Raw genomic sequence first — 21,126 nt, 5'->3', positions numbered from 1 at the left:
TCCTGGGGCTGGACAGGGTTCCTGGGGCTGGACAGGGCTCCTGGGGCTGGACAGGGTTCCTGGGGCTGGACAGGGCTCCCGGGGCTGGACAGGGTTCCTGGGGCTGGACAGGGCTCCCGGGGCTGGACGGGGCGCCCAGGACTGGATGGGGCACCTGGTGCGGGACAGGGCTCTCAATGCCGGATGGGGCACCTGGGGCTGGACAAGGCACCCGGGGCTGGACGGGGCTCCCGGGAGCTTGGCAGGGAGCCCGGCTGCCCCGACCATACCAGGATGCACCGGCTCAGCCTCCCCACTAAACACCATCCTGAGGGTGTCACTGCCTGTTCACTGCCCCACGGCAGCACCCGTCCGGCGCAGCCCAGCCCCGTGCTGTCACCCTCAGGGGCTTTCGTGGCCCCGGGAGACAGGGGCTGCACCTGGAGGGGCGAGAGGGGCTGGCGCGGGCAGGGGTCTGGCCCCAGTGCCCTCCTCGCGGCAGCACTGCCCTCGCCGCGTGTCCCCGGCTGCCGCGCGGCTCTGCACCGACCCGGCCAAGCCTCTCCTCGGGAGCGCAGGAATCGCGGCACCTACCCTTTTTCCGAACAACTTCTTCCGACTCTGGCTTGCGGCTGACGGACACAACCTTCATCACCAGGTGATTGCCCCCTTGCCGGATCAGCGAGACCACCTGCTTGTGCCCCACCTTCACCACGTTCACGCCGTTCACCTGGGACACAAACAGAAACAGAGCGGTGTTTAATCTGCCCGTGGCACAGAGCAGGACGGAGCCAGGGAGCAATGCTGCTGATGGCGAGAACCCAGCCCCAAGGGTATCCACCTCTGCATGGATTTCCATGCTCCGTCACATCCCATCTTCATATTTAACCCATCCCTGAGGGATGTCACCTGCTTGTGACCGCAGCCCTGTGCAGAAGCTGGGAGAGCTGCCACAGGGGCAGCAGCAGCTCCCACCCATGGACCGGGCGGCCAAGACACCCCACCAGAACCGGGCTCCTAAAGCTCCCTCTTGCAGGGGCAGCGAAGGCTCCTGGACCTGCCAGCCCTGCGCTGGTGCCGCTCGCAGCCCCTGCAGAAGGGCAGAGGCGCCGGGACAGGGAGCCCGGCAGAAACAGGTCCCGTTTCGCAGAGCGGGAAACTGCTGCAAGCCCAAGTGCAGCTCCTGCAGCCCCTGGAGCTCCTGCAGCCCCTGCGAGACAGGCAGCCCTGCAGCCCCTGCAGCCCCTGCAAGGTGGGCAGCCCTGCAGCTCCTGCAAGGCGGGCAGCCCTGCAGCTCCTGCAGTCCCTGCAAGGCAGGCAGCCCCTGCAGCCCCTGCAAGGTGGGCAGCCCTGCAGCTCCTGCAAGGCGGGCAGCCCTGCAGCTCCTGCAGCCCCTGCAAGGCGGGCAGCCCTGCAGCCCCTGTAGCCCCTGCAGCCCCTGCGAGACAGGCAGCCCTGCAGCCCCTGCAGCCCCTGCAAGGCGGGCAGCCCTGCAGCCCCTGCAGCCCCTGCAAGACAGGCAGCCCTGCAGCCCTGCAAGGCAGGCAGCCCTGCAGCCCCTGCAGGCCCTGCAGCCCTGCAAGGCGGGCAGCCCTGCAGCTCCTGCAGCCCTGCAAGGCGGGCAGCCCTGCAGCCCCTGCAAGGCAGGCAGCCCTGCAGCCCCTGCAAGACAGGCAGCCCTGCAGCCCCTGCAGCCCTGCAGCCCCTGCAAGACAGGTAGCCCTGCAGCAGTCCGGGCCCGGCTGCCGCTCCCTCGGCGCTGCTTTCAGCGCTCCCACAGCGGCTGAGCGCAGCGGCTCCCACAGCACCTTCTGGGATCAGGAGCACTCGCTCGTGCCACCTCACCAGGCAGGTACTGCTAAGGGAAACCAGAAACAGATGAAAATGAAGCTTCCCTGCCTAGACACTTAGCCCCGACGGCCGGCAGCCGGGCCCTGGGGTGCTGGGGGGACACTGTCAGTGCACTGTGCACTGCTGACCCCAGAGGCTTAGTTACACCTTGTGGAATTAAAATAAAGTAAAATAAAATAAATAAAATAAAATAAAATAAAATAAAATAAAATAAAATAAAATAAAATAAAATAAAATAAAATAAAATAATAAAGACTGGCTCGCATACTTGGACCATGGCTGTTTACACCTCTGGTTTACCCAAGGGCTGCTGTTCCTGCAGGCACTAGGCAATTAGCGGTGGCAAACGAGGCGCGTGATTAGCCCCGGGCAGCAGTGCCAGGGTGGGTGCTGAGGGCAGCACCCCGGGTTAGGCCAGGAGAGCCCGCGGGTGCCGGAGCGGAGCGCGCACACGGAGGCGGCGGCAGGACGCAGGCTGTCCGGGTCCCGGGCACCGGGAAACGGGAATCCAGCCCTGCCCCAACGCATGCTGCAAACGCTCCCCAATTCCCACCGCTGAAACAAGCCCCTTCCTATTTAAAAGAAATCGAGATGCTGCCACTAGCTGTTGTCTCACCCTTCTTTACCGCAGCGTCCCTCCCTCCCGGCCGGCAGGACCATCCTCTGCGTCGCAGAGCGCGCTGCCATCGATGCGCCGGGCACCAAATGCACAGGGCCCGGGGGACGGGCACCTGGACGCTGCAAGAGGCACTTTTTTTCCTGCTCCTTGCAAATATACACTGCTTTGTCTCAGAGCAAATAAAGTCCAAGGCGTATTAATTAATACTAATCCCAGGCAGATTGAACTGTTGTTGTTTATATTATATTACATTACATTATAATATTTAATAATAATATAATACATTAATATAATTAAATGCTTAAAAATAGATCGCATTTGCAACGTGTAAGAAGCAGTGCTGTTTCCTACGGAGCAGCACAAAAATACAAAAATGAAAAAAAAGCATTGAACTCAATGAAGAAACGGAAATAGCAACATTTCGCAAGATGCAATGCTTTCACGTTTCTGCTTTATTTCGAGCATTTCCCCCGCTCGGTTCTCAGGAAAACACGTGTTTTCCTTGGATTGGGATGGCGTTTGCGCAAGTGCTAAGTGGGGTCTCGGGGTAGTCCTGGGGCGCCGAGGACGGCGCGCGGGTGATGCCTCCTCACCGGGTGATGCCTCCTCACGGGCAGCTCCCGACTCTCACTGCTGTCACCTGGCAAAGCCGTGAACATTCGCACTGCCGATTTTCCCAGCCACCACCTTGCTAATGCAATGGAAACGTGACGCAGCAGCAAATAACAGCCCTACAAAACCCATTCGATCCGAGCAGTTAGCTGCCACCTCGAAGAACAAAACAGGTTTTGTGCTATGGGACTTTCTGCTCTGCCCTGCTCCTTATCAGCTCACTCCAATACCAGTTTCTACATTTTTTTTTTGCCAGGGACTGACACCAGTTTCAGTCGTTTAAAATTTACTACCTGGAGCTTCCTCCCCGTGCCGCGCATTAGCACTGTGCGGGTCCTGGCACCTCCCCAGCATTGCGAAATTTAGAAAATGAGAAAACATAAAACCCGCTCAGCACCTGGAAGAGGCTGCCGGCCTCGGTTACTAACGGGTGCGAAAGTGTTTCAGCATCTGCATGTGGCAGAGGCGCGTCAGCCCGCTCCTTCCAAACAAAGCCCAAGGCGAGCACGCCCCGGCTTGCTGCTCCATTTCCAGGCACCCGCGCGCTCGGATCCGAGCCGTGTTTGGGCAGTTTTTGCTGCCAGCTCAAATGACAGCTGGAAATACTGATTTTCAGCTCTTTATAATTTGGTAAGATCTGGAATGGAGGAAAGGTTTTAATGTGGTCAGAGAGCTTTTTGCCCAGTGTGTCTCGTGTGACCATACGCGAACAACTCCTAGAAAAAAAACGCAAAAAAATGAAAGCAAATCGGCCAGAAATGCGCCAGGAAATGAGCAGGATACTGAATTTGTGAAGAAAATCTTGGCCAGTGGGGTCTGGAATGCAATAAAAACTTGACCCATGGGAAAAAACTTGACCCTGCACTGACCAGGATGGAGGGGACAGCCCTCCAAAGGTCCTCCAGAAGCCAACCTCAAAGTGTGTGTCCCATTCTGCCAAGCCATTGCAATGGGATGAAAACAAGCAGGAGCTTGTTGCCAACCCAGCAACCACCATGTGCTGCTGAAAACAGGTGAGAAAGCGGTCAAGAGGCTAAGATAAAACAGAAGGCCAAAGAGGAATGGTGCAGAGCAAAGCTAATCACAACGGAGAGCGATCAGAGTTGCATGAATGGTGCAGGGAAGTCTGGAAAGAAAATGATCCTAAACGATATGAAGTCCTGATTCCCACCCGATTACTGGTAATGCCCAAGAGGACGAGCTACGGGACTCTGCAACTGTGAAGCTTTTTGGTTAAAACCTCATCAAAGCAAAGGTTCCTGAATATTTCATAGGGAAAATTTCAAAATACAAAAGGAAGAGCATGCTGGCGAGACACGTTCGCTCGCAGCTCTACAGATGCTTGCTGGGGATGCCCAGCTGTCAGGGATCATGATGATGGCCTGGAGGAAGGCAACAGATCACGGACCAAACCATGCAGAAAGCAACTGCAAAGCATGAGAGAGGAATGTGAGGATCCTGTGTCACAGCCTGCGGTTGATCCAAACCCTTCTGAACAGCCAAATGAGGCATCAGAGCTGATGAAAGCCAGGACTGCTCAGACGGAGCTCACGGCTGAGTGCTGCGGATGAGCACCCGTATACGTAAACACCTCCAGGTACATCAATGCACAGTGACGTGCATTTCAAACTCACCCGGACGCGCTGCCGGCCACGCAGCCGGCACTGCACCCCGGCAGGGTTTGGGTCGGCACCGGCAGCTCTCCGGGCCCCGGGCGCAGCCGGGGCTGGAATGGCCGACAGAACCGGTGCCAGGAGGGAGCCCGGGAGCCAAGCGGCGGCACCGGCCCCGGCGGCTCCGGGGCTGGTCTCGGGGCTCGGGGCTGGGGAGGGAGCCGGGGCTCCTTCCTTCCCCTTCCATCCGTTCCAGGATGTTCCTTCCCTGCACATCCTGCCTGAACGGGTGTCCAGGGCGGATCTTGCTCCAGATGAACAGCTCCAAGCCTCGTGTAACGGGACTAATCCCTTCCTTGTGACCCATCAGCCAACACCTACCATGGAAGAAGGCTCAGGAGAGGCAGGCAGAGTCCACGTGCCCGTGATGCTCAGCGAAGCATCAGTGCAGTGACTAACCAGGGCAAAGAAAGCAGAATTTATCCCAATGCAAAGGGCCACCCAGGGCTGCCTCTGTCATGGATAAAGGACTGTATTGGTTGAGTGACCCAACCGACTGATGAGCTGAGCACACCAAGCAGCCCTGCACCTTCAGCCTGAGCTAACGAGTAGAGCGCAGATGTGCTCCTGAGCTGGCCACACCAGCACGCTGCAGGAGCAGGTTCACACCAGCCAGCTGAATGCAAGAGCATGAAACACAATCAGCAATAAAAAGAGCTTCCTGGGCAGCAATGGGCTGGAGCTGATCTCGATGCACACATTCCCTCCTGGAGCCCGGGGACGTGGAGCACCGGCGTGGCCAACACGTCGCAGAGGCTGCTGAGGAGTAGGACGCTTGTCCTGTGGTTCCTCCGCGCGCCGCATCGGCTGCAGGTCACCTAGACCTGCCTAGTGACTCCGGATTGTTACTGCAGCACTTGCAAAACCAAGATCCCGTGTAACACCAAATACCCCACGGAAGGTTTCTATCAAACACTACGCCCTCCACGCGTGGGACGTGTGACGGCCGGTGAGAGGGAGCCTCGCTGACGCCTCTCCCTCGACAGGAGCAGGCGCACGGAGCAGCTGGGCATTGCCCGGGGCTTTGCAGGTGCCCCCAGTGCTGCTCTGCTCCAGCCCCTTCCCTGCCCGAGGACCCTGCGTATCTCGAGGTCATGCCACTGTTATTCATCCGTGTTTCCTGCCTTTCGCCATTTAGTTACTTCTCTGTTCTTTTAAAAATGAATCTTGCTGATGTTCTGGCTACTTATAATTCAGATAATGTAGGAACTGCTAAATTGATTTCTGCCTCCCACGGTCTTCCCCTCCGGCCCTCCTTCCGCCGCTGCCGGCTGCCCAAGAGCAACTTCCCACAGCGACCTCTTCTCCTCGCGTTAATTTTTCTCCTAATCTCGATGCGTGGAAGCCTCTTCCCTCCCTCTTCCATCAGGTTATCTCCTCTGACGGGGATAGGAGACTTGCTCATTCTGTAGCTTCAGGTGCAGCTGCTCGCAGGCAGAGGCAGACACCTTTGTCACTGCTGCAAAGAGGGAATAAAAGACAGGAAAACCCAAAAGTCCCATCTCCAGAAGCACTTTTGGGATCACAGGAAAGCCAGTTCCCACCGTGCTTGAAAGCTCCTGCTAGTTCATGTGGTGGTCTCAGGTCCCAAAACTGATACGAGAGATATAAATCTGGGTATATGAGATATGAACCCGGGTTCAGCACATCTGTCTACCCTAACGCCTTTGAGGAACCTGTGATTTCCAGGAGACCACCAGTGTGGAGGCCAGTGCTGCCCTCAGCAACGCCTGGCGCGGTGCGGATGCTGCTGGGATGGGCTCCCTGTTCCCAGTGAAGGGCAGACTATGGGGGAAAGAGAAGAGAAGAGAACGGCTTTCTCCGTGCCCTTGCAATGAGTTAGCAACGACTGAGACCAACGCAAGGAAAACACAGCATTTGGGTGCTGAGGGCTGACCAACGCGCCATCCTGGCAGCTTCAGCAAGCTGCTGCCGCCCCATTCCGGACAATCCATTACCCAGACAGAATCACACAGAATTCCAGAATGGTTGAGGTTGGAAGGCACCTCTAGAGATCTTCTAGTCCAACCTTCCTGCTCCAGCAGGGACACCCGGAGCATGGGGTACAGGGCGGCCAGGTCTTCCAGGTGGGTTTGGAAAACCTCCAGAGAAGGAACAATGTCCATCAATGAGCAGTCTAGAGATGCAGAGTATGGTCAGAAAATTAGGGAAATGGGTGTAAGTTGAAACACAGGAGGTTCCATCTCCATGTGAGAAAGAACTTGTTTGGTGTGAGGGTGACAGAGCCCTGGAACAGGCTGTCCAGGGAGGCTGTGGAGTCTCCTTCTCTGGAGGTCTCCGAAACTCACCTGGATGCCACCCTGTGCCCCGTGCTCTGGGTGTGCCTGCTGGAGCAGGAAGGTTGGACTAGAAGATCTCCAGAGGTCCCTTCCAACCTCAACCACTCTGTGCTCCTGTGATTCTGTGATCACCCCGGGGAGCAGAGCTGTGTGACCTGCCCCTGCCCAAGCGCCCCTGCCCGAGCCTTTGGCATTGCACAGATCCGAGCAAGGCTCCAGGAGCATCCGCATTGTGAGCTGCATCACAAACTGCTCCTTGGGAGAGCCCGACCCAGCAATCCCCTCCTCTGGACACAGCCTGCTTTGGTGCAGATAAGCTCTGAAATGGGATTTCACTAGATTCCACCACTACGGTGTCCCGGGGAGCATCCGTAACCACCTGGAGATCTGCTGGGGTCCGTCCCGCTGCGAACACCTCCGCACCCAGCAGCTCCTTCCCTCAGCTCCCGGCCACCCTGAGGTCCTTCCCTCACCCCCTGCCCCATTTGAGCCCCTTTCTCAACGCTGCTCCATTACTGCTTTGATGCTGAGGGGCGAGGACCCGACTCACACAAAGTTTTGGGCCTCTTGGAGGTTTTCCCGCGCTGCAGCCGCACACGCAGGCTCGCATCCCTCTTGGTCAGTGCCCTGCACGAGCACCAACACCACATCCCACCCAAGAAGGTGATTTTAAGGCTCTCATCTTGCATTTTCCCCAAGGGCATCTCAAACCCTGTGCTCCGTATTCCCCGCTGCCCTGCACGGCCACCGAACCTCGGCTGTAGGGAGAGCGGGAAGGGCAGGTCCCTCCCCAGCAGGACCCGTCCCTGTGGCCACCAGTGTCTGTGGCCCTGCCATCCTCACTAACACCAGCTCTTCTTGTCACTAAGTTGAACGCTGATAGAGTGTCCAGTTGGGAGCAGAACACTCGAGGAAAGAGAGCCCTGGACTGGCACCGTTTCCTCATCAAAACTGCTCTGGAATCGGTCTTGAATGGCTTTCTAATGCACCTAATACATGCCCTCGTGGTTAGCTCCATTTAATTTATTTATATATATATCACAGGTTATCAAGGAGAGGTCAAAACACACTAGGCAAACACAGACCTCGTTTAAACCAGGCCTGCAAAGGCGCAGGCGAAACCGCAGGCTCAATTCCACTCTCCATGGAACTGCCCTCTATGAGGCTACCTGCGTTTTCATATCTAATTCTTTGTTGACTTAATTCCAAAATAAACTCTTTACTATTTTATCCAGAATTGCTTTTAATCTAAATGAGCTATACCTTCCTGAACCACCTGCAATAGCAACAGTGCTCCACTAATCCCTCAGAAATTCACAGATTACCAAGATTTTTTCAGTATTAACATCAGTGGCTGAGGCAGCTCCTCAGCTCGGCTCTTTAAGGCACTTGCCTATATGTTATTCAAGTCTGTTAATTTGAGTATATTTATTTTTAGCAAATACTATCTCACTTTCTCCTTGGTTACAGCTGGGAAACTTTCTGTTCCAAGCACATCATATGGGATGGATACATCCTCCTGATTTGTTTCAAAGTCAGAACAGAACATTTCTGCCTTTTTTTTTTTTCAGCAGAATATGCAATTTTATCATTTACATGTAGAGATGGATCTCTACCAGATTTTGTATATTGCTCCTAATGCTCTAAAATTTCTTATTATCTTTACATATTGGCCTTTGATATTTTCTTTGGCTTCCCTTATCAACCTCCTACACGTTCAGCTCAAATTAACTGCGTTTCCTTCTCCTTTACTCGCTAACCTTTCCAAAGAGCAGGGCTATACATGTGTCAGCGAGTAATATTTAGCTGCTGCTTCGTTATCTCCCTGAAGTGGGTGATGTCTTGCCCAGCATTTTCTCCCTGACTTTCGGGCTGAATTTAGCAGGGCGTCCTCAAATAACACATCGATTTTGTTAATTACCTAAATTTTACATTCCCCACAACCCCGAGGTTCAGGAAAGCGACACCCTTCCATCCTCAGGAACTGCCTACGGCTTCATGCCAAGCTCTGCACATGACCAGCCCGGCCCAATCCCGGCCCAATCCCGGCCACCAGTGGCAGAACCACCTGCATGTTTCCCTTTTTTTTTAAATCTGTCAACTGGAATCAGGATTATATGACACTATCTGACAACAACGATATTTAACTAGTGGCAGCAGCGACAACGAGAAAATGTTCTGCTGTTGAACCCACCTCTGACGAATGGGTTTTATCCTTTCCTATTAAGAAAGATAACTTTACTTATCTTCAGTTAGTCCTGTTAGTCCAGGACTAACATGGAACACCAGCAAGGAATCCTCTCCCACTGGTGACACCCTGGGTCAATTATTAATTATTATTTTCCATCTTCTTTTCTTTCAATGACGCTTTTGTATGAATATATACCTAAATTATGAAAATACATAGATATATGTCCACATTTGTACGTACTAGCGGTACATTCTGCATGCACATGTGCACATGGGCAATGCATGTTAAAATGAAAACCCAGTGAAGAGGGCGGTTCTCTACGTCAGTAGTTGCATGACCTTCAAGGGAAAAATCCAAGCATCTAAACCCAGCGCGGCTCAGAGGAAGACCCGGGGCTAGACGCTGCAGACAGCGTTACTAAACTGTGCTCTGGTACGGGAGGATTTTCCAAGCCTACATCCCAAAGCTCATGCGTTTGAAATGAGCCCCTCCGGACAGGAAACTTCCACAGCAGCTCCGTGCTGCTGCCCTGAGCCGGCCGGGCAGCTCAATGGGAATTCAACCACACCTCTGCACAGTAAAGGTTGGCATTGTGCAATTCTCGTGCTGGGCACAGGGAGGCAGTCACCTGGGCATGCTCTGCAATAACCAGCAGGTTCAAATTCTGCTTCGTCCACACGTATGGAAAAAAACAAAAAGAGACCAAAAAAAAAAAAAAAAGACAAAAAACCCCCACAAACAAACAAGAGACCCCACGAAACATTGCTGAGCTCGGCATGACCATTGAATCTTTGCGGCTGGAAACCTGCCTTCACAAAACACAGCATCTTTGTGCGGAACGCCAGTTTCTATTGATTTTCACCCAGCTACAGGATTCATTCCCACTGCCTTTTAAAGATTACCCACCGGTAACCAAGGGTTCTTCAGGATGTACTGCCCACAAGTCCTTTCACCAGCAAAGCCTCAAGCCCAGCTGCTTTTTGCCTTAGCAGCATCTGCAGGACTGATCGATCCAGGCTGCTAAGCAGAGACTAAAAGAGTAAAGTGCATCCCGCTTGCACGGCCCATCCCAATCTCGGTTCCAAAGGCAAGGTGCTGGAAGGCACGTGGTGGCCGCACGCTGGCCACCGCACTCTGGAACACATCTGCCTTCCCCTTCAGCCCTATGCTCACCTTCGCTCGGCGGCCGGCGCCCGCAGCAGCACCCAGCTCAGTTTGGGCTGAGCTCCTGCACACGGGTTCAGCCCAGGACGGGGATGTTGGGTGCAGCACCCAGCCTCACAATGGAGACACTGCTCCAAGACACGTGGAGGCCACAAGAGCCCTTCAAGGCAGGAGTGGAGAGCCTGGCGTTTCCACCGCGGCTGCTGCACGACGTCTTGCCCGCGGCTGCTCTCCAGCAAGACAGCTCTGCACTGAGGTGCTGCCCTCGCAGAGCTCCCCCTTGCAGCATGTGAGATATGAAGGGGTCTTCCCAAAGGATTTTGTCAAACAAATAAAGCAAAATGCATTTATAAAACAAAGTGAGAGCTCCACATTAACTGGTCTCTGGAGAGAAAACAGCCAGACACAATTTAGAGGACAAGGAGGGAAAAACTTCCAGTAGCTCTGCAGGTCATCTTGGCCTGCAAAAGATGGGGAAGCTAATTTCGTTTTTCTGCTCTTCACCCTACCAGCAGTGGTTCTTGTGGAGAAGACTATTGGCCAAGAGAGATGTGGAGGACAGAGCCACCACGTGCAAGTCACAGCTCTTCTGGACAGTCTGCTGCCTGCCCAAAGCCCAAATCAGAGCTGGTCTGGGAGGATCACAGGGCTCACCTGCCTTCTGCGTCCTACCCCTTGCTGCTCCTGCAGGTGGGTACCAGCGACACAGCCAGAAAAAACACAATTTGCTCCAAGGGATGTGGGGTGAAAGGTGGTAGAGACGTAGCAAGAGCGGTGGTCTCGGTCCTTGGGGCCAGGGAGGAGCACACGCTTGGATGTGCGCTCTGGTCCTGTTCAACTTATTCATTAACGACCTGGATGAAGGGCTGGAGTGCTCCCTCAGCAAGTTTGCCGACGATACCAAACTGGGTGGAGTAGCTGATAGCCCTGAGGGCTGTGCTGCCATCCAGAGGGACCTGGACAGACTGGAGGACTGGGCGGCCAGAAACCTCATGAGGTTCAACAGGGGCAAGTGCAGGGTCCTGCACTTGGGGAGGAATAACCCTGGACACCAGTACAGATTAGGTGTGGACCTGCTGGAGAGCAGTCCCGCAGAGAGGGACCTGGGTGTCATGGTGGACGACAAGTTGACCATGAGGCAGCAGTGTGCCCTGGTGGCCAAGAAGGCCAACGGGATCCTGGGGTGCATTAAGAAAAGCGTCTCCAGCAGGTCGAGGGAAGTGATCATCCCCCTCTACTCAGCCCTGGTGAGGCCACATCTGGAGACTGTGTCCAGTTCTGGGCTCCCCAGGACAAGAGGGATGTGGAGCTGCTGGAGAGAGTCCAGCGCAGGGCTACCAGGATGATCAGGGGCCTGGAACATCTGCCCTGTGAGCAAAGGCTGAGAGAGCTGGGTCTGTTCAGCCTGGAGAAGAGGAGGCTGAGGGGGGACCTGAGCAGTGTCTATAGATACCTCAAGGGAGGCAGTGAGGAGGAGGGGGCGGCCTCTTTTCAGTGGTGGCCAGCGACAGGACTAGAGGGAACGGCCACAAGCTGAGGCACCAAAAGTTCCACAGGAACTTGAGAAAACACTTCTTGACTGTGAGGGTGCCAGAGCCCTGGCACAGGCTGCCTGGGGAGGCTGTGGAGTCTCCTTCTTTGGAGATGTTTAAAACCCGCTTGGACGCAGCCCTGTGCCCTGTGCTCTGGGTGACCCTGTGTGTGCAGGGGGTTGGACTCGATGACCTCTGAGGTCCCTTCCAACCTTAAGCAGTCTATGATTCCATTGATTCTATGATTCTGTGATTCTATGTCGGCTGTGCGCAGCTGGGATGCTCCATGGATGTGGATGCCAGCAGCTGTGATTCACCTGCCTGGATCCCGGCTTCTCACTGGAGGACGATGAAGGGCTGCCAGGAAGAGACCGACCCCACGCAGCTAGGAGAGGAAGAGCATCTTTGCCACCATGCAAGGAGGAGGAAAGGAATAAAACATCGGAGAAGGGAGACCTAAGCCCAGAGATAACAGAGGAAGAGCTACAAATGGAGGAGACATGCCAGAAAAAGGGCCCCAAGTGGGACTCTAATATTCCTGCTCGGAGGATGCAGCATTTAGATCCTTTCCTCAGGTGCACCAAGCCTGGTCAACAGCCATGAAGCGCTGCAAGTGCTGCAGCAGCTGCAGGCTCTGATACGGCAAAGAGCTGAGACAGCATCACTGAGGAGCACATTGTCACGCCTGCGAACACAGGAGCACGGGCGGGACGGGATGCGCCCCGTGTGCCGGAGCCCCTTCCCGCAAAGAGCTGCCCACGAAGGCAGGCGCCTTCGGAGGGTCTCTGGATCCGGCCTGGAAGGGGGACGAACACTGGGGCTGTTACAGCTATGAGAAGGTACGGACAGGCTCGTTTAGGTGAGTAGGGAATTGGCTGGATTGCCGCGTGAAAAGGGTCCCCAAAGCGATCGATGGCTGGAGAGCCGGCAAGGAGCAAGCACCAATCCTCATCATCTTGGTCAACACCTTCCTCAACAACAAAAACGGCGGTCACCCTCGGAAAAAGTGCAGATGACACTAAATTGGGGGCAGGAACTTGTGCAACTGGGGCACAGGTTTCTGCAACGGATAAAATCCCATCAGCTCTCAGGGTGAAGAGCCACAAAGATGCAGCCACTGCATGGCTTGCTATTGTTGTAAAGAGCATTTCTCACTGGAAACAAGCAGCCTTCAGAGCCATCTGACATGCCGGCCGCTGAAAGGCTGTCCATGGCCACTGGAAAGCTGTCCACTTTCTGGAGGTAGCTCAGAAAAATATCTGGGAGACTGGGGACGTGCACTCAGCAGCCTAGGAGAGCTTGTCTCCTAGGGAAATAAAATAACTAAGAAAATAAATAAGGCACCTCCCTAGTAGAGACTGGCCAAGCCCTGCCACTATTTAGGAGAAAGTATGGTTGATGGAGGCATCGACTGCAAGATGCTGTGAGGTTTTTGGGGCTGAACACGGGATGAAGCCCGGCCCGACGGCCTAGCACAGGGTGCCAGGGTGGGTGCAATGTCCTTGCTTAGCACCGTACAGCTCAACACACCCAGACACGGGGGTCTCTGCGGTGGTGGCCTTGAGGAAAGGCTCCTGCTGCTCCGGCTCCTGCTGCTCCCACCGTGAGCTGAAGATGATTCCTCTGGGACAGACAGACTGCGCTCAGAAGGCAAGGGCCCTGCAGACGGGGAAACGAACCAGCCTCTCCTCGAGGCAATGAAATTATCACACTCAGAATCACCCTCCAAGGACTGGAACTCCAAATAAAAGCACTATGTCCTGGATGGGCCTCCCAGAGTTACTTCCGAGCCTCCAGAGGTCAGCACTTGAGGCCCTGCAGACACCACAGGGTGTCCTGCATGCAGGTGATGTCCTCTGCCTTTGCACGGGAGATTCCCCCATGCTCCGAGAATTCCCTGCTCGCGAACCCGTGGAAGCCCCTGGGTTGGGAAGCGGTGCCCCGGAGAGTCCCAGGCCCTGAGAGCCCCAGGGGGACACAGCACGAGGAGCTGCTCCACACGCAGCATCTCCCACCGGCACGGCTGCAGCACGGCGCGCTCGGCGCCGGCGGAGCGCAGCGCCCGGCTGCAGCGCCAACGCGCTGCCCACACCACGGGCCCCTCTCCTGCCCGGGCTGCCCCTCAGCAAGGACAGAGCTGGCCAGGGGAGCCCCCAGATCTCGGGCACGATTCCTCACAGCCTGACGCAGCCCCTCGGGCAGCCCTCGGGAATTGCAACCCGCATCATCAGAGGATTTATTCGGTCCCCACGGCCTCACCATCGGGCTAGCAATGCGCTCAGGTGTGGGCACCTGCTAACAGCAGCGAGGCCCATCTCAGAGCTGCAAGACCCAGGGCAGAGCTTAATGCCCAGGCTGGGACGTCCCAAGGCCACAGACGACCCGGGAGTTTTGGCCACGTGCCTGGAACGGCTCCTGTTAACGGGCACAGAAGGCAGCGGCCCGCGCGGCTCATCTTGTGCTCAGCACGGGCACCAAGGGCAGCCCTGTCACTTGTGGTGAGCTGATGATGTGCCTTGAGAAGACCTGGGGATGAAAGGCAGCTTGGCTTTAGTGCAAGTATCTGCAGAACAGGATCCTTTGAGCCTTGTGCCGGCAGGTAGCGAGGGTGCTGCTGGAGCTTCATGGGGACTGCTTAACGCCTGGGCAGGGGGACACTCTGGAGGCATCCCAAGAACAAAGCGGTGGCCGTGTCCACCTGACAGCACATGGTTTAAGCTCAGCTGAGGTGCCATGGCAGGCTGGGAACGGGAAAGACGGGGATTATGCACTTCATGGAAGACTGAAGCCAAGGAAAGGCTCCTGGGGAGATGCCAGCTTTGCTTTTCTCCAGGCAGAATCTTCCCCCTTTGCGCATGTCACTAGATGGGTTCATCTCATGCCAGGTGTTCTGCTGCTCACCTGACAGCTTACGAAAAACTTCAAGTAATGATAAAATTACTGGCCAAAAACTTAAGTAAGGGCAAAATTGGGATAAAAATTCCACCCAAAACATGCTGCAGAAAGCAGAGGCTGAGTTAACACAAGAAGAAAGAGATTTAGCACTTGTAATCATTCTAGAGAAGTAGGATGAGAAAAGAGACGGTGTCCCGCTGGAAAATACACTCCAGGCCCATTAAGGCATCTGTCAGGTGCAGACACTCCCCGTGTCTCCTTGCAGGACTCTACTGGTTTAAGGGTCTCAGCATAAGGAACGAGGGCAGTATTCTACCTACACCCCTGGTGCTTGAACTTCTGCGGATAGGTGGCCTAGTAGAACTGAGGCCTTTTCTTTCCACCAGGTTCCCTCTAGCAGAGCTCAGAGGTGGCAGAAAATCACGAGGGAGGCTCATCAGGGAGCCATGGGGACTGGCACAGGAGGTCCTTCCATGACAACTGTGGGATCAGTAAGCAACCGCGTTCCAATGGAGATGGAAAAGTGGATGAAGGACACAACCATGTGAAGACATCATGATGGGCAGTTCCTCTTAGATTCCTTGCTTAAAGGCTAATGACCGCAATCACAAAGGAGTGCAGTAGCAGTGACAGGTAGAGGAACCTCAATAGTCTGATCAGGGTGCATGGAACACCCTGACTCTTCAGGAGGAGGTCAGAACCCGTGTGCATGTGACACTCATCAGGCAGGTCAATGGGAGAGGCTCTTTCCAGGTCACCTTGCAGACGGAGGGAGCTACTGCCCACAGAGCTCAAGGACCCGGGTTTTCTCAACTCACCAGCAAGCAGAAAAAGAAGTTGGGGCCAGGTATGGAAGAGGCCACAGGTCTGGCAGATCCTGGACAGCCCAGGGCCTGTGGGTCAGCTCTCGGAGAGGCCTCACTTCTGGGGGAGCTAACAAGGAGGCTGGAAAGCTGGGCCCCAGAGGCAGCTGCAGGAGACTGATTGTCCTGGGCCAGCCACTAGCAGGCTCCGTGCTGTATATAGGAGTACTATGTATATATGTACATCCTGTCGAGTATATATGTATATGTGTACATCCTGTCTGGCTTTCATACTGGTGAGCCAGAGAGGGAAACGGGATCAGGTCATTCCCGCTGTCCGTGCTTGGGTGAGCGCTGTGTGTCTCCCACCGCCACTGAACCGTGTGGCTGGCTGGCTTTGTATATTTATTTATAACTATAGATGCATATGTGTGCTTGTGTTCCTGCGTGCTCAGTCTTGCTCCTGGCTGCTCAAGGGAACTTGGACCCGCCGCAGGTCATGTCTACAGGGCAGCTGGATTCAGAAGCTCCTGACGATCACCATGGAGCTGTTGCTTTCTTCTTCACGATTATCCTTGTCTCTTCCTTGCGGAAGGGTCTGGTGGGATCTGCCACCTTCACAGAACAAGCAGAGGTCTTCTTGAAGAGACCATCAGATGAGGACCCCAGTGCTCTCCACACGGCTATACTCAACTCCATGCAGCCACCCTATGGATCTCACACATCAAACTAACAGCATTCCACCCCACCACGCTGAGCAAGACCTGACCAAGCCAACCTTAAGGCTTTGAAGGCCTAAGCCCTTCAAGCCTGTCACTGTGATACAGTCCAGGCAAGGCGTTCCACTCACATGGAAGGTGCTGGCAAGAAACAGAAGGTGGAAGGAGCTGCTGTGCCAGACCAGGCTTGACCCGAGGGCCAGGACAGGCCGGGCCGAATGTACGACGGCGAAGAACAGTCTCGCGCTGCAGTTGCTGTGAGCCGGTCGCTATAAACCCCCGGCGGCCTCGGGAGCCAACACGGAATTCGGTGGCATCCTGCTCACACTGTGCGCCGCAGCTCCGCTCCACGGGCCCCTTCCGCAGGCAAGCTTTGCTCCTGGGCTGCTTCCCCACGAGCCGGACCCGCGGGGCAGCTCGGCCGCCTCTGCCCCCGGTGCCTCTGCCCTCGGTGCCTCTGTCCTCGGCCTCCTCTGCCCTCCGTGCCTCTGTCCTCGGCCTCCTCTGTCCTTGGCCGCTTCTGTCCTCGGCCACCTCTGTCCTTGGCCTCGTCTGCCCCCGGCCACCTCTGCCCCTGGTGCCTCTGCCCTCGGCCTCCTCTGCCCTCAGCCGCTTCTGCCCTCGGCCGCCTCTGCCCCTGGTGCCTCTGCCCTTGGTGCCTCTGTCCTCGGCCTCCTCTGCCCTCCGTGCCTCTGTCCTCGGCCTCCTCTGCCCCTGGCCTCCTCTGCCCCCGGCCACCTCTGTCCTCGGCCACCTCTGCCCTCGGCCTCCTCTGCCCCTGGCCTCCTCTGCCCTCGGCCTCCTCTGTCCTCGGCCTCCTCTGTCCTCAGCCTCCTCTGCCCCCGGCAGCCTCCACCCCCGGGCCGCCTCTGCCCCCACCTCGGCCGCAGCTCCCCTGCCGGCGGCACCTCACCGGCTGCCCACCGGGGAACAGGCGGACACTCCTCATGGGGGAGAACAGGCGGACACACCCCATGCAGGGGAACAGGCGGACACTCCTCACGGAGGGGAACAGGCGGACGCACCTCACAAAGGGGAACAGGCGGACACTCCTCATGGAGGGGAACACGTGGACGCACCTCACGGAGGAACCAGGCCGGCCTTTCTGGCCACCCGGCAGCCCTCGTGCCCAGCCGCCCTGCCCTCCGCTCCAGGGGTTCATTCCACCGCTCCCTTGGTGTGAGGAAGGACCACGCAGCGAGGAAGGACCACGCGAGGCACAGGGCTCGCCTGGAGCAGCCGGCACCGTCCCGGCGCCGCTGCTCGTGCCGACCGGCGCGGCCGGCTCCCGCACCCGCGGACCCGGGTCCAGCTCGGAACGCTCCCCATGCGCCTCTCCGCTCGGATCTGCCAATTCCCACATGGAAGCACTGCGCACGTGGCTGTTTATCTAGGACTAATCTCCAAAACTACAACAGCTTTCAGGCTAAAAGAGGGAGGATTAATCTGAGCAGGAGCCGGGCTCAGGTTGGGAGTTACACGGCTGCAATTGGAGTCACAGATTTGAAATGCCCGTGCAATTTTAATCTAAATGCAGCTGCTGAGCACACCCCTAGGTTACACAGAGGATGTGCCCAGAGACCTGTACAAGGCTTCAAGCAACGTCTCCTCTCATGAAAGCTCCCCCAGCTCTTGGCTTTACATCGCAGCAGAGCCAGTGTGCTCACGCTAAGCCCAGCCCAAGCTCCCCTTGCAGGTCCCTTTACAATGTTTCTTAGATAAAAAGCTCTGTGCGGGTTTTGTTAGGCTCGGGATACCTGGCACTTTGTGGCTTTCCTTGTGGAGACACAGAGGAGGCATTGACAGGGCAGGGACAGCGCTGCGAGCGGGACGCTGGCGCCGGGCAGACTTGGCTACATCCCCTCGTTCCCGGCTCCCAATGGGTTTAGGATTGGTTACAGGCTGGAAAAGGCCGGGTCCTTTGGGAGCTGCTCCCTGGAAGGCCCAGCACAGAGCGGGGAGAGGGAGCCGGGTCCTGCTGACCAAGAACACGCGTAGCCCCAGCCCCAACACTGCCCGCGTATCCGCACGCCCGGCTCTGCTCACCCCTGCTGCTTCAGTGCTCAAGCTGCCCCAGCACAGCAGGGGCACCCACAGACACCCGGAGACACCCAGGAGGTACCTAGAGACACCCAGAGACACCCAGCAGGCACCCGGAGGAACCCAGAGGAACCCAGGAGGCACCTAGAGACACCCAGGAGGTACCTGCAGGCACCCAGAGGAACCCAGAGGAATCTGGAGCCACCCAGAGCCACCCAGAGCCACCCAGAGCCACCCAGGAGGCACAAGAGGAACCTCCCCAGGGCCGGGCAGAGGGGCCGGATCCCTCCCTGCGGCTGCTGCGGACGCTCTTCCCCGCGCGGCGCCGGAGACCGTGGCCTTGGGGCCACCAGGGCCACCACTGCCTCGGGGACACCCTGCTGTCCCCCAGCACCGCGGGCCCTTCTCCTCATTCCATCATAGCAGGTTGGCAAACGTGATTTCCCCTTTGTGGGTCCATGCTGACCACTCCTGACCACCTCGTTCTTCAGAGGCCTGAGGACAGTGTCGAGGATGAGCTGCTCATTTGGACTAGATGATCTCTAGAGGTCCCTTCCAACCTTGAACATCCTGCGATTCTGTGCGCTGCCACCTCCCCAGGGCCTGAGGAGAGGCTGACTGGCCTGCACTTGCCTGAGTTTCCCCTCCCGTCCTTTCGGAGGACACTTTGAAGTGTCATTTCCCTTCCTGCAGCCCTTAGGCACCTCTCCTGTTCTCCATGACCTTTCAACGATGATCCAGAGTCACCCAGCAACGACACTCACCAACTCCCGCAACCCTCGTGGGTGTTTCCCAGCAGGGTCCATGGGCTCGTGGATGCCACGTTTGCCTAAAGGATCTCTCCTGCACCAGGGGAAGGTGCTCCTTTCTCCAGACCTTCTCCAGGGCTCCAGGTTGTGGAGATGGAAGCAGAGCAGGGCTCCGAGCCATCCCCACCCCAGCCCTTTCCATTCCCCGTGTCCCCAGGGCCCTGTCCCGTTAAGCCGGGCCCAGCCAGTCCCGGCTTTCCGCACGGACCACGGATCGGAGTTGAGGTGCCCCCGCTCGGGCTCGCGCTCCGTGCAGAGCCCGGTGCGGGGAGGCGCGCGGTGCCTCGGCCAGCCGGCCGGCGCGGGGCTGACCCGCCGCACCGCCTCGCTGCAGCGCAGCCCTTGGGTGTGCAGCGAGGCGCAGGGCGGCTGCGCGCGAGCAGAGCGCCGCCCAGCCGCCCCCGGCCCCGGGAGCGCTACTGCAGCCGGGGAAGGGTCTGTCCCGTGCTAGCAACACGCGCCTGTGCTCACCTTGCACCCCGCGCCACCACCGCCCACACCATCCCACGTGTGCAGGTGACACCCCACGTGTGCATGGGACACCCCACGTGTGCATGGGACACCCCACGTGTGCATGGGACACCCCAACACTGGCTGAAAACCTCCACGGTGCAAATAAGCTCCACGTGAAAAGCTCCACGGTGCAAATAAGCCCCACGTGAAAAGCTCCACGGTGTCTGCTGTGACAAGGCTCACGGGGCAGCTCCCGCCAGCCCAGCCCTGCACATACAGCTCCCTTCCCCAGCCCCGTTTCACACACGCAGCCATTTCACAGATCCAGCATCCATTCTTCACACCCTCCTGTTCACAGCAGAGTAGAGGCAGGATTTGTCTCACATCACTCCCTGCATCTACAGTGTATACGTCTCCATTTGAAATAAACTCCCTGGAATCCCTCTGCAACTAAGGTGTGGAGTCTCCTTCTCTGGAGGAAGGAGACTCTCTCTCCAAACCCGCCTGGATGCAGCCTGTGCCCCGTGCTCCGGGTGTCCCTGCTGGAGCAGGGGGGTTGGACTAGGTGATCTCCAGAGGTCCCTTCCAACCTCAACCATTCTGGGATTCTAAGGCACAGACCCAGACTCCTTGACCGGGCGCTTCACAACCGGTGAATCCTTCTGCTTTATTGCAAGGGCCTTTTCTGTGGCTTCCAGAAACACGGACCTGGCCTACTCGTATCATACCATTGGCACAAATTCTGAACAGAATTCAACACCACGGAAGAATTCAACACCATACGAGGACACAACTTCCACACCATAGTGATTGCTCCTACCGTTTCCTCACACAGTGATGCAAATCTCCACAGACATTCACAAACGAATATTAGCGCTCTCTTCTGAACGCAGCTGCGTTCACTGCAAGAACACAGCTCTGCGAGGCGTCCCCGCTGCCCGGGGACAGCCCTGCCTGCCACGCTGGCCGTGGGACACGTGTGACACGTGTGACACGTGGGGAACCAGCAGCCTCCGCAGCGAGGCTCCCACGCAGGGCGCTCGCACACGCTGTCCTCTGCACACCCGGGCTCCCAGCTCTGCATTTAAACCAACAGCAGCAAAACAAGGATCATGGCAAGCGCTGGGAACACGCAGGTCCTGGCAGCGCCAGGAACACGCAGGTCCTGGCAGCACCAGGAACACGCAGGTCCTGGCAGCACCAGGAACACACAGGTCCTGTCAGCACCAGGAACACGCAGGTCCTGGCAGCACCAGGAACATGCAAGGTCCTGTGAGCGCCAGGAACACGCAGGTCCTGTCAGCACCAGGAACATGCAGGTCCTGGCAGCACCAGGAACACGCAGGTCCTGTCAGCACTGGGAACACACAGGTCCTGTCAGCACCAGGAACACGCAGGTCCTGTCAGCGCCGGGAACACGCAGGTCCTGTCAGCGCCAGGAACACGCAGGTCCTGGCAGCACCAGGAACACGCAGGTCCTGTCAGC

At 56.9% G+C, this 21,126-nt stretch overlaps 1 protein-coding gene across 1 annotated transcript in view; it reads right to left on the bottom strand.

Moving 5' to 3' along the window:
• Positions 1-573: 573 nt before the first annotated feature.
• LOC112955296 (SH3 and multiple ankyrin repeat domains protein 3-like) overlaps positions 574-21,126 on the bottom strand; it is a gene marked incomplete at both ends in the record, with an annotated part of 77,702 nt that continues 57,149 nt past the window's right edge. Inside the window, one exon of the mRNA XM_026048571.1 lies at positions 574-709. Coding sequence (XP_025904356.1) covers positions 574-709 — 136 coding nt within the window. The remainder of the gene's footprint in view (positions 710-21,126) is intronic.

Source organism: Nothoprocta perdicaria, unplaced genomic scaffold (assembly GCF_003342845.1).
Source record: "Nothoprocta perdicaria isolate Ctin4 unplaced genomic scaffold, notPer1 scaffold_551, whole genome shotgun sequence".
Taxonomy (NCBI): Eukaryota; Metazoa; Chordata; class Aves; order Tinamiformes; family Tinamidae; genus Nothoprocta; species Nothoprocta perdicaria.
Note: the sequence above shows the minus strand (reverse complement) of the source record. Positions and strands in the feature narration are given on the sequence as shown.